Raw genomic sequence first — 13,960 nt, forward strand, 5'->3', positions numbered from 1 at the left:
GGTAACAATAATAATTACCAAAGAAAAAGATATATTTTAAAAACTGTAGCTGTGGTGGTTTGTGAGTGAGACGTGGCAGAAATGTAATGCTATTTATTAAATAATTACAATTTAAATTAATATACATTATTTATACTTTATATTTGAGTTGTTAACTTTATATAAATTGATAAGTTTAAATTATTATTTTAAACTTAACATTATTTTGAATTTGCCCACTGCTATTAGTTGACAGCAGATTAATAAATAAATTAAAATAAATTAATTAATAGACCCTAGAAAAAAAGCAATTATTATTAATACCATAGGCACATTTTTAATGAAATGACTGATTACTTTAACGAGTAGTTACTGTAGCACAGCCATGTCATAGGAGCATACAAAATGGTCATTCCAGCCCTTGTCCTTCCCCCGTCTCCTGACCGCTCTCCTATCTATGCTGTGCGTTGTCTTTCTGCGTTGTCGTGTGCAATTTGGAATGCAAGAGGAAATTGAATTGAAATTCACAAAATACTCGTATCACAAAAAAGGAGCTCGTTATGTGCGTTTTCTGAGGCGCCGTCCAGCTTCCCAGCTGAAGGTTTCAAAGTCAATTGCTGGAATTAGCGTGCTTCAGACACCCCTTTCAATAAATGCCAGAGTTGTTGTTGTTGTTGTCGCCTGTGCCAAACTGTAAAAGTATCAAATTACACATCCGGCGGAAACAGCGTCAACTTGGCATACGGCATTCGGTGTTCGGTCTTTGGAATTCGGTGTTCGGTGTTCGGCTGCTGTCACCGTTGTCCTGCGGCACTTTTACTTTGTTATCGGACATCCTAGCGGCATGGATTTTACATTTCTGCTCAAATTTTTGAGCATTGCTCTTTTCTGCGGTTTTCGAATGTTGCAAGCCAAGTATAATCCCCATGTGACACACTCGCCGTGTGGCAAGCATTGATGGCAAGCATATTGAGTCCGACCGTCCTTTTGATAAGCTTCTGATGCATTGTCCTGTGCCTCGTTGTCGTCCAACCACTAAATGACTATAAAGTAGCAACTTCCGCGACTGTTGCGCAAAATCATTCAATTTCCGTTTGTGCACACTCCCCACATGCCTCAACCTCACCCTCTCCCAACTTGCAACTCCCCTTCTCATGATTTCTCACTTTTCTCATAATTGAGGGTGTGATTTGTCCTTTTCTGCGTTTGCCTTTTGCCCGCGCATCCTTATGAAACATCACCGCAATTTATGTTGTTGCCCACTGCCCACCCACCCGCTGCCTTCCTTCGCTGGTTGCCTGCGAAAAATTTGAATAATTTTTATTACGTGGTGCGTTATGAATTTTTGATGAGCTCTGTCCCACAATGGTCTTGATGTTGTTTTTGTTGTTTGCTGGTGTTGCAGAGGGCGTATGGCCAGTTATCCTTCACTAAGCCAAGTGACAGTGCCACAATTTATTAGATTCTCAGCCTCATTGTGGGTCGCCTGATGCCTTTTTTTCTCTCTAGCACCGGCGACGGCATCGTCAGCATCAACGTCTGTGCTGCAAGTTTCCGGTACGTGCAAGTTGGGGGCAAGCAACGCGCACGGGGGCAGGGGCGTGGTCCGACTGAGCTGGGCGTGCTGTGTAATAAAAGCAAATAAAATATTCTTTAATATGCGACACTCGCCATAGTCAACCTAGCTCTTCACCCCGCCACCTCGCCACCCAGCAACCCTGCATCCTGACAGCCTTTCTGCCTTTCTGTTTTTCTGCCTGCCTGGCGTCGAGGCTGTTTGTGCAATTTGCATATATATTGGCTTGACAAGCATTAATATGTGTAATCCCGTAATTTTTTAATTAAATCAAATTGTTTTTTTTTTTTCTCCTTTTGCCCATCGGCTTTCTCATGGAATGACTATGCGAGAGGGGTGGAAGCTTATAATATTTACAAGAATTTTATTACATTTTATTGTGCATTTACTCTGTTATTACGTAAATGTCGATAGTGTTTCTAAATATTTTTAACGCTAGAGTGGTTAAATTTTCCTGTAAAGAGTAAAAAATAATAGCAAAGTGCTATTTGAATATTGTCTTTACAAAAAATGGATTAAAATCATACACATAACAAAATTTTTCTTTTAGAAAATTCACTCTTTCTTCCATACGAGTATTTTAATTTAAGAAGATTGCATTGCAATAACTGAAAAAAAATTATCCAATTTTGACGGAAATGAAAACATGTACAAGGAAAATGTAAATAAAAAATTAATTATTTTAAATATCTTCTTTGCAGATTGAATTTTTGTAAAATATGCTATTTTAAAGGAGTAAAATTCTTATCGAGCTCCTAATGTGTCAATTGCGTCATTTATTGCACAAATATGTAAGTACCAGACGAATCTATTCCCCAAATATTAAACCATATATATCAATTATATATTAGTAGGGGACTCAGCTATGTTGTGCCCAAATTTCGACCTTCTCGACCTTACCGCATGGGCGCCACGAATATCAGTCAGTAAGTCAGGACAAACAGTTTTATAAATATAGATTTGTAAATTTATTTTTGAGTCCTAAAGTACTTAAAAAAAAACTCTCCTCTGTAAAAGTTGTTAACGTGGTAAGGACTCGATATACTCCCTTATTGTGGCAACCCTTTTTTATAAAGACAAGGAATTGAATACGAGTAGAATGCTTGACATTATATTGGGCCAAGTGCAGAATATTCGCAAGTAAAGTAAGTATTTGATTTCGCCAGATATTTTTCAGATTGTCAAAAGATTGAAAATGTAAAAGAAAATCAACAGTCATTTCATTTTCAACTAGCCCCTATCAATCACGATGCCCCGATGATAACCCCATCAAAGATAAAAAGAAAAAGACAAAGAGAGAGTGAGAGAGAGAGAGAGAAACAGGGAGTTTAAGCTACTATAACTGTAGTCATGCTAACTATGCGTAACTGTAATAATTTTGGTGTAACTGTAACCCAATTGCCATCATTGGTATCATTGGCATCGCCTTCCGGATTTGAAACGATTAAGTGTTTTCGTGCACACTGCATGATAATTGGATTAATATGCGCTGACAGCGATCCCAGCCCAGCTCATCCCCGTTCCGAAGTCAATTCCATAGGATGATGGTCCATGCCACCACCACCATCGGGATGGAGAGTTGTCCAACTGGCGGGGGTGGGTTCTGGTAAACTGTGGGTAATGCCTTTTTTTTTGGAACTGGTTAGGCGGGCTGTTGCTCCGTTGCTCTGTTGCTAAATGGCAAATTATAAGACCACGCACTGGGAGAATGTGCTGGGTTTTTAAGTAGATCAAGTAATGCCAGAGCAAAAGTAATGCTCAGTGCATGCGTGGGTTAAATGCTCTCGTTATCGTCAGCATCTCTGTTACTCTCCCCTATCTTTCTCTCTCTCTCTCTCTCTCTCTCTATTAAGTTCCATTTATTCCATATATCACAAGCATCATCAACTGCTGAAGGGTGAAACGAATGCATAAACAAACTTGCCCTTTCCTTTTGCGTATGAATTTGGGATTGGGGCTTTCCCTTTGGCTACGGGTGGTTAACACCAACCCTCGTCTATTGTTGCTCTTGGTGTAAACCAATTTAAGCATCTTTGACGTGGGAGAAAAAAAACATATTTTAAGCATCACAAGGGTCTTGGCGAATGTTGAAGTTAGAATTATGATTACGATTTGATGAAGTTGCATTGATTTCCTCATTTTCTCAAAAGTCAACGCGGTAAGTCAACTCAATTTGTCTGCCAAATCGGAGGGACATACAAGCAAACAGACGGCAACGGCATTTTGATCAAACAACTGTTCGGCCACTTAGCTTTCCATTACCAATCGCTGCCGCTGGACAAACAAATTAAATTGATTTGGTTTGCTGGGCCACAGAAGCCGCTTCCGAAGTGCCCATCATCGTCATCATATTTGTCGGTGCGATCAAAAAAAAAACCCAAGAAATTATTTGACAATCGAATGGAAGAGGCAACAGTCAACAGTCAACTGTTGGCCAACAGTTAAGCAGCTAAGTGAAGTTCAGTCTCTCTGACTGCCTAATTTATAAAGTAAACCATAAGAAAATTAGCGGCCAGGTTAAAGAGCTTGTTGATCGTTGATCGGTGATCGGTGATCGTTGATCGCTGCTCGTTTGTCTCGTCTGCCGATTTTCTTATGATTAATTTTATTTGCCCAATGCCTGGACCGGGATGCACTCGACCGATCAATTGCCCAAAGGCGGCAACGATTTTAACACCTCCTAAACTGAGCTCATCTCAACTCATCTTATCGGCTGATGATGCCTTTTTTGTATGTATTTGGCTCCTCATTAGTGAACCTGCACTGTCTTTTGAACTGGCCGCAACGCGCATTTTAAACACTTGTTGTCTAATTACCAAAGCCACCCGCAATGGCACGTCCACCTCGCATGGCGTTCTCTTTTTGCCATTTGGAAGTGTGGCACTGGGTGAAATCGTCGCAGTCGCAGTCGAAGCGAAAGCCAAGAGTTTCACTTCGCGCCTGCTTGTTAATCCGCGGTGCTGATGCTTTGATGATACCTGGTGCTTGGTGCTTGGTGCTTGGACTGATCGTGAATCTAATGATTTGCTGTTGCGCTTGTTATACAGTTTTTGGATTCAGCCTCGCATTGTTTTCTTTCCATTCCGAAAAGGTTCAATATGCTCTGAGATAATAATCTCGTGCAATAAAATTGAAATGCGTCTGTTAATCGCTTCAAGATACATAATAATTTTCTGATCAAACATGCCCCAACGATACCAACGAACGACAACGATCTGTGATCGCAGTTCCGATGCTCTTCGCATATCGATCACTTGGCCTGAAGATCCCCGCCTTGCGAACAAAATACGCAAAAATCACAGCGGCAGATCGCAGGTTATTTGGGTTCGGTTCAAACCGAAGCTGAAATGCGCTACAGCTGAAAATTTAAAATGATGTCCGATAATGATAATTCGATATATCTTAAGGTTAAAACTAAAGATACTTTATTATCTCGAGTTGTTAAAATCCCTAAGCCAAAACAAGTGCGATCGTTGTGATCTTTCCGCAATATGTAGAGCATCGAGCATAATAAATCTTAAGCTTGGCGCAATTCCTGCTCTTTATTTCGCTAAGCACAGTCAAATCCAAATGCTAAAGGAGCTATTGTTTGCCAAAAGGGCCGACGAATGGAAGGCAAGCCCAAAAGCGCGGACAAATTCGGTTAACATAGGGTCATGAGAGGGGCAACTGAGGGGTTCTGCTTGATAAGCATCGACGGCGCAAGCTGCGGCTGCGGCTGCGGCTGCTGATCTTAACCGATCCGATCTGAAGCGAGGCGATCCTTTTAACGATCCCACATGCAATATTTATGGCAGTGCTGAAAAATGTCAACCGACTTGTTGTGGAGACTACTCGTAAGACATTTCCAAGACGCGTCTGCTTAGCTAGAAATTAGAGCAATTAGCTGTAGACGGACTACACTTGGCGATCACTTGGCGAGCTGTTCATAAAAAGGCAACTAATCAACCATCAGTTGACATGATGGTCAGTAAAAAAAAAAAACAAATTCAGAAAATACATATAAAAAACAAATGCTGATTGTTGCTGTGACCTTTTGTGTCTCCTCAGCGGCTACTGGGGGCGTGCTGGATGAAAGACGTAGCTTGTAAACAATTTCATTATCAGATGATTACGTAATTTATAGAGTCGAGGGCTACCTGTGCTACCGAGCGTTCTTGATCTGACCGGAGAGATAGTGAACGGGGCATCTGCACACACACACACACACACACACACACACACACACAAAGTATCTCTATGTGCAGCAAACATAAATGTCAAAGGGCATTTAATGAAGTTATTTAACGCTGTGGCCCGAACAGAAGTCGAGAGGCGGGGCAAGACACTACCGAGGACGAGTTAGAGAGCGAGGGCGTATTGAGACTTCGATACAGTACTGAAACGATCATAATCTGTGGAGTATCTACCGCTGTCTGGTTTGCATTGGGCCAAAAACTGGTTGGGCAATAAAAACGCTTGCTATAACGAGCAACAAAATTTGTAACGATTCAATTTAAGGCTATGTACAAGAGTCGGCAAAAGATGAAATAGTCAAATAGACGCAAGTCCCCAAAGGCCTGTGCCCCATTGCCAACTCCCCGCACCTTCTGCCCCATGCCCCATGCCCCAAGCCATGCGGTTCCCCAACCTTGCGGCAGTTGCAGACACGGAGCCGTTTTGTATGTTGGGCGCATGTTGAGGCCCGGCAAGCGGTTCAATTCAATAAAATTTATGAAGACATGACTGGCAATTGTAGTCCCGTCCCGACGTCGGCAAACGACCACAAAACTGAGTAAAACTCGGGGCTCGACGATCGAGACAGCCAGCGTCCTTTTCAAAACAGTTTGACGCCTACTTGCGCATTGAGGATGCTCAACACATGCAACAAACAACCAACATGCAAGTTGCAACTAACAACTCAATTGAGGTAGCTCCTCAACCATCCTTACTTGACATTTTCCCGCAAAATATTTCAAATTAATTAAGCGCAAAATTTGGTAACCTGCAACTGAAGGCGGTAACTCACAAAGGACACAAAGGACGCACTGATTTCTATACCTGCCTGCCATGGGTGTGGCAAGGTCATAAATACCTTTGCGACGTAAGGCAAAGGATTTTTAGGAGACTTTCATTGATATTTGCCCCGATAATCGCCATATCGCAACTATTATCTATTGTCCCCCTCTCTCTCTCCTTATTCCTATCCGAGTGTGTGTTTGTCGTGTGTGGGAAACTTGTTCGTCTTTTGTTGCCGCAAATTGTCGTAAAATTTGACATAAAAAACTAGTTAGTTTTAGTCTCAGTATCGTTCGTATGTGATTTGGGGTGGTCTTCTAAAATTATATAATATATTTGAATAGTTGGTAATAGGTGCATTTACATTTTAAACTCTTAAACTGGTTTTGAAATAGTTTAAAGTACATAGCAAAACAAATAAATATTTTGGTATCTAGCTTCTTTTAAATAATGTGATATGTTAGAATCTTAAAAGCGTTTTTCAATGATTTCCACATTTTTTTAGATATGATACAAATTCCACGATATATCTCCGATTATTGGCTATTAATTAATTAACATTATTGCTTACATATAATGAATGGAAATAAATAAATTATAATTTGTCCTTAATGACAATGGTAAGCATTTTCTCTAGCAATCCAAAGGACTTATTTATGTCAGCGTATAATTGTAGTTTCCTTAGACAGTACAACTTGCTTATATTGACTTAAACTGTCTAAATTTTGGTGTACGCATATAGTTTGCATTTTTATGAATAAACCTAAGAGAGCAACTTGGCTTAGTTGTTTTTTTTTAGTAAACCTATTATTGGTATTATGATTGGTTAGTATATAAAAGCCATCAATTTTATTTGAGCATATTTATTTATTATTTAATAATGATTACATTCTTGGAGGAGGAGGAGGACCATATATAGCAGTGGTAGAAGTAAACCAATCGCCTGTATTATAAGTAGGACGGGGTGTAGTAGTACGAGGTGTAGTAGTAGGAGATGATCTAGGAGTAGTAGGAGTACTAAACCAATCGCCTGTATTATATGTAGGACGTGGTGTAGTAGTACGAGGTGTAGTAGTAGGAGCTCGTTTAGTAGTAGTAGTAGGATAGGTAGTATAACGAGGAGTATAATTGGGTGTTGTCGAATGTGGTGAAACGTTGCCCATAAGGCAGGTGTGCAGTTGCTCGTAGTCTTTTGTAGCACTCTCAACATAAGTCCTCTCAGCATTGTTGATGCAGATTGTCTTTGTGGTTTCAATCAGCTGGTAGTATTCTCTCATTTCCGTAGCCAGTTGAAGGGCATTCGCAGATAGAGTGTACATTGCCCTGGATTGCTCAGCACCCTTTAAAGTAATTTCGTTCACTGTTAGATTTTGTTGTGTCTGATATGCACATGGAACACTTACCATCTGGGCGTAGCACTCGAAAGCTTCCACGTAGCCCACAATTGCGGAGCAGTCGGTAAGCGCGCGACAAGCCGAAACTGCATTCTCATCCAACTGAGAGTAACGAGTCTGCCACTTTAAATCCTCTAGAGCATTCTGCTCAGCAAATTCGGAGTTGCAGCTTGTGTACTCAACCTCATACTGTGTTGAGATACTATCCAGTTTTGGTCTGTAGACGGAAAAGCAAGCGGGACCATTTTTAGGATTCTGTTCGCTCAGCAACTGTGTCTGCTGTTTCAGGTGCTTGATCTTGGGTACTTCTAGACTTCCCGTTACCACAATAACCAGGCCCAAGAGCAGTACAACAGAGCACTTCGAAGACATTGCAAAGCGTTAAGTAAACTTCAATTGGTTTAACTTTAGAACGCACAAGCTTTTATAAGGCCCAGAAGTTAATTGTTTCCTAATGATAATGTTGACAATTGAACTATCTTCTTTCAGCGGAATTACATATGTTATAGATTACTTTGTTAATTACTCGTTAATTGGTCGTTGTATCGTAGCTGTGCCTAGGAGTAATTTATGATAATTGTTTTTTTATTGCAATGTAAACATGCCAAATGATTTTCTTTATCTCGACATATCCGTTATTTTTTAGTTACAGGAAATTGGAGGAATTTTTTTAGAATTAGATGATTATATTTTCAATTTAGAAGTCATTATATCCACTGTCCGTCTGTATGAACACCTAGATCTCAGAGACAATTAGAGCTAGAGACACCAAACTTGGTATGTAGGCTTCTCTATATTGCAAGCAGATCCAGTTTGTTTCAGAATTTGACCACGCCCCCTTTACCGCCTAAAAATTGACATAGAAAATTTCATAACCAAATTATAAGAACAATTTAAGAGCTAGTGACACCAAACTTGGAATGTAGACTCCTCTGTATTGCAAGTCAAGTCTTAGTATGAAAAACTTTTTTGTTTTTCGAGATATCGTAATAAAACTGATACATATGAATCTAACTTGGTTTTACATACCCTGACCAAAGTTGGTTCAAATCGGACACCTATATCATATAGCTGTCATATGACCGAATGGTCGAAAATCAAGTCTTAGTATGAAAAACTTTTATGTTTTTCAAGATATCGTAACCAAACTGATACAATAAGTATCTAACTTGGTTTTATATATCCTGATTAAAGTTGGTTCAAATCGGACCCCTATATCATATAGCTGTCATAGGGCCGAGAATGCATTTGTGATACTTTTCCACTTTTTTTTTTCTATATCTATGTATATAAGTAAAAATTTTGGAGCTCCAGAGGTTAATAAAAATGAAAACACCTGTTCAATATTCACAAAAAAAAACAACGAGCTCAATATATTTATTAAGTAACTGGTATAATGACGTCTACGTAGGTCAGTTGTTCATAAACGATAAGATTAGGGGATTCTATTTCATTAAACAGTTGTGCCTAACTAAAACAAAGAAAAAACTTTAATAACCTCTAAAAATAACATTTTAGTACGCGTACTACTTTTTAAAAATTGACAAATTGGTATGAATAAATATCGGTTCCGGTTTCTTTTGCGGTACACCATAAAACAACTATTTTGGTAACGCGTTCCATTTTGTTGATGTTCTTTCAGTTCTTGTGTTGGAACAAATAGGTACAGTTACAAGCAAACAATATTTATAATTTTAATTTGTTAAAAAATAACAAAAATATATTAGCATATATGTACATAAGTATATAAATATGTATTTTGTCGAATAAACCTAGTTTAAATTGAAATAAATTTTTTTAAATATGGAAACATTATAAACATTCAGAAAAAATCAATTTTTAGTTGTTCAACAAGATTTTGTTTCGGTTCTGGTTAGTTTCGGTACACAGTTTCGGTACCGGCTCCTATATTTTTTCCTATTTTCATTAGCGACTAGTCAATGCTGTACTGACATCTCAAGATTTTCATGTAGAATCTGTAGATTATATTCTAATACAAATATTGAAAAATTAGAAGATGTTTTGAGTAAATACAGGTAATATCTTTCGTTGCCGTCCTACGAATGCCAGAGATAGAATAAAATACTGCAATAGTTGCTGATAAGTTAATATTTTATTTTTGTTGAGTCGATCGAAGCGTAGGATTATTTATCAATCGTATCTTATCGCATTCGGGAATGATTACAATATTTATAGGCATGTGCGAATAGTATTGTTTTATTGTAATTTAGTTTCTATTACCCACTAGTTGGGGGTTGGGGGATTTTCGGACCATCTGGAACGGGGATTTCAGGAGCGACGCCCGGACTATATGGCCCCTTTGGTGGGGCGTTAACTTCAACGATAGGATAATCTGACACTAAAGTTGGTGGCCCAATTGGCTGGTTGCTAACCAGACAGGCATTCAATTGTTCATAGACTTTGGAGGTATTTTCAACGAATTTCCTTTCAGCCTCGTTTACGCAGAAGTCCTTTGTGGTCTCCACTTTACGATAGTCCGATTTGCTCTTAGCAGCAGCATCTTTAGCGTTTGCAGAAATTTCATAAAAGATCTTGGCATCGTCAGAAGCCTAGAAAAACATATGGTTTAAAAAGCTTTCATCAATTGTTTAAAATACAAACCCTGGCAGCGGCACACTCGATCTCACCGAAGAGTGTCTTAGATGACCTGTCGCAGTACTTCAAGGATTGGCAGGAGCTGTAGGCTTTTTTCTCCATTTCGACCCGAGCATCCTTATAAGTTTTGTCAACCGATTTGGTGGAAGCTTCGTAGGCACTAATACAACTATCATACTCTACTTCGAACTGATCCGAAATGGAGTTTAATTGAGGATTGTATATGGGAAAGCATTTCGATGAGATATCCTTATGCTCCTCAGCCAACACCATGCTATCTCTTTGGAGCTTATCGATCTCCTCGTCTGATTTCAAGGACAATTGTGGCCTGTAGGCCATTGCCATGCCTAGGCCCATCAGGAGTAAGGACAACTTCAGGCACATCTTTACTAGAATAATAACGGACTATCGTGTATCTGTATCGATTCGTCACAGCGAATTCTGTTTTAAAACTCTGGCAATTCTAGCTCTATTTATATCCATTCCATTCGAAACTTCATCAGTCTTCAGACAAACATTTATCTTTTAATTACAGTTGTCGCTGTTAACATAATTCGATACAGCGAAGTCATGAAAGTAATTTTTCTTACCACTAAGACATATTTTGTATGTGTGTCTAATCTCAGAAACTATAAGAGTTAGAGTTATCAAATTATATCGGTCGATTCCACAGAAAGTTGATAAAAACTGTTTTTCTTTTTAGATTGATTTGCAGTATTTCATATAATTTATTAAGAATGTTTTATATAAAGTTATATGAACGTTGGGCTATTTTTTTTATATATATATGATTTAATTAATAATGGCCGTTGGTGGCAAAGTAGGCGGGGGCGTGACTATATTGCCTTCGAGACACTTGCTCATCTCATCAAAAGTATCCGCGTAATTCTTCTGATAGGTATTTTGGGCTGTTATAAAGCAGCCATCACGAGTGCTCGCAACGGTAAAATATTTTACCTTAATACTTGCAGCTGCTAGATTAGAGCGGCCTGACATGCCTTGCAGAATCAAAGATTGAGTAGAGCCCTAAATAAAGCAATTAGTGAGTATGTATCTTGTAGAATTTGGTTTATTCACTTACTGTACTTCCGAAACACTCGAAGGCTTCGATATAGCTTTCGATACCATCACACTTTTGCAGAGATTGGCATGATTCCTTCGAAATTGCAGTAGCGTTTTGGCGTTCTTTTGTATACTCGGAGTCAATTTGTTTCACAGAAAAGTCGTAGACTTCTTGGCAACTTTTATACTCAGCTTCAAAGTCAGCCGTATGCTTATTTATGATCGGCACGTAACGATTGAAGCAATACTGCTGGACTGCCGGGTCAGTAGAAGCGGACGCCAACATCATGAAGTCCATCAGAGTGCGCTCAGTCTGCATCCTGGTCTCCATTGGAATCCCAGCCAAGGCTGTGCCAATGGTCAGCAACAAAGGTAGTGCTTTCAACAACATTATTCTTTCTCGAACTACTAACTTGGTATGTCTTGTCCAAGTCTTACCCATTGCTATTTATTTAGAAAACTCAATTCTGATATGCTTGATTTACGGTCGACGACTTATTCTGATTACCGCTTTGTTTATCAATTCAAACCTAAAGGTGCTTTTTGTTATATTGTTATCAAAACTGCACACTCTATCGCGATTGATTTACTCATGGGCGGAAATAAGCAGAAAAAAAAGTCTCTTCCTAGGAAATCTATAAAATGAAAGGTTTTTAGGCTCTTAATTTAGAGGTTAAGCAATTAAAGAGTATTAACCCTGTTATCTTACTTGATTCTATTATTAGTCTCACGATGGGTAAAAATAATATTTGTCTGGACAATTCTTAGGAACTTGATTAAATTATAAATATATTATAAAATATTTTCGCAACACCCCATCCAACAGAATTGAACCTTTTAAGTTCTATTTACTTTATTATTTACAGAATAAAGTAAGCGTAATTTTTTTCAAAGGGTTGTGTTTATCTTAGTATTTTTATTTATATGTATATAAAACATGCATAAATTATTTATATAATAGCTAAAATATAGTGCCCTTCAACATTCTAAAGAAGTCTTTTCCACCAATATGTTAACAAATTTAATAAAAAAAAAATCCCAACTCCTTTTCGCATTAAAAACTCTACATATTCAAATTAGGTACACAAGTAATTGAAATATTTGATAACCATTTTTATTTTTTATATTATTAATAGAGCCTGCTATCAGGGTAACTACATTAATTTTTACGTCATTTGGTCAAGTTTGGATTGTAAATCATGTAGAAAGAAGTCCCCGGCCAAGAAATTCGACTAATATTCTTGGAATCAATTATCAGCATTTCACGAATTCCATGTTTCTGATAATCAATATATGTTCTAAGTTCATTTCTACATGGCCGTTAAACATTTCACTTTTGAACACAATTAGAAAATTTCTAGATATTATTACTATTTACATATTTAATATAATAATATTTACATTTTGGCTTATATCATTATTTAGTACAATGGGAGTTCCAAAATTCAATGATATTCTTGTTAAATCATTGCCCACACAAACTCATTTCGAAGATAATTCCAGTCGAAATCCGCACCAAACTTATAAGCTTAAGCCGTTGCTTAGGATAAGAAAGTTGCATAATTTTTTTATTTTTTATCCTCCCATGTAATGTAATTTATTAAATTATTAACCAGTATTTTAAACTGTAACGGTTGCACAACGACGACACCTATCGGATAACTTTTGTACTAAGACGGGGCTAGCCGATGTATCGATAATGCAAATACAGGGCTGCTTTAATATTCGACATTGATATCGAAGACTTAAATATAAAAATCAGTTAGGCGCACAATATAAATTTAATATTAAATTTTTAATCAATTGCTAAAATTAGAACTGAATTTTAATTTTAGATTATAGCATCATATGTAAAGGTGATAATATTTATGAAAATTGGGTGCTTATCGGCTTTGGAGGGGTGTAATTAAATTAATTAGTTCTAATGAAAAAAATTATAAATTCAACCAAAAAGTCAAACCAAAGTCAAAGTTCAAGTTTTAAATTAAAATTTCAATGTACACTTTTAATTCGAAATAAAATAATATAAAGGGTTTAATTAAACCCGAATATTTAACAAAAATAATATGCATATTATGCGCTTTTGAGAATTGCCAGGTTGTGTGCACTTTTATTGAATGGAAAGGCTGCCAGACGTTCAAACTATCGGTAACTGCAATTTGATTTGAAGTTATATATATTAAATGAATTTAATTAATTTAAAAAAATTTTACAAAATTCTAACACAATGTATGCAACAGATTCTGGTACATTTCGGAAATTGATCACAATATACAAATGGGCATGAATCTGCAGGCCTGCCAGCCCGTTTTTAGTTGCTACATGACTATTAAAA

The 13,960-nt window shown here is 37.7% G+C and overlaps 2 protein-coding genes across 3 annotated transcripts; both read right to left on the reverse strand.

The window, feature by feature from the left end:
- Positions 1–7,400: 7,400 nt before the first annotated feature.
- On the reverse strand, positions 7,401–8,321 carry LOC117791077 (integumentary mucin C.1). Of its 2 annotated transcripts, XM_034630726.1 has the most exons (3): positions 7,957–8,321; positions 7,605–7,893; positions 7,401–7,517 (listed from the first exon to the last, which is right to left on the reverse strand). In XM_034630726.1, exons 1-3 carry the CDS (start codon positions 8,317–8,319, stop codon positions 7,438–7,440), a joined length of 732 nt encoding a protein of 243 aa, XP_034486617.1. In that variant the 5' UTR covers positions 8,320–8,321; the 3' UTR covers positions 7,401–7,437. The 2 variants fall into 2 exon arrangements, with proteins under 2 accessions (XP_034486617.1, XP_034486615.1); XM_034630724.1 differs by having other exon boundaries at positions 7,401–7,893.
- Positions 8,322–10,144: 1,823 nt separating this feature from the next.
- LOC117792410 lies at positions 10,145–12,050 on the reverse strand. Its single transcript, XM_034632542.1, has 4 exons — positions 11,645–12,050; positions 11,359–11,589; positions 10,570–10,968; positions 10,145–10,517 (listed from the first exon to the last, which is right to left on the reverse strand). Exons 1-4 carry the CDS (start codon positions 12,014–12,016, stop codon positions 10,185–10,187), a joined length of 1,335 nt encoding a protein of 444 aa, XP_034488433.1. The 5' UTR covers positions 12,017–12,050; the 3' UTR covers positions 10,145–10,184.
- Between the last annotated feature and the right edge of the window lie 1,910 nt (positions 12,051–13,960).

This window comes from Drosophila innubila, assembly GCF_004354385.1.
Source record: "Drosophila innubila isolate TH190305 chromosome 3R unlocalized genomic scaffold, UK_Dinn_1.0 2_E_3R, whole genome shotgun sequence".
NCBI classification, from domain to species: domain Eukaryota; kingdom Metazoa; phylum Arthropoda; class Insecta; order Diptera; family Drosophilidae; genus Drosophila; species Drosophila innubila.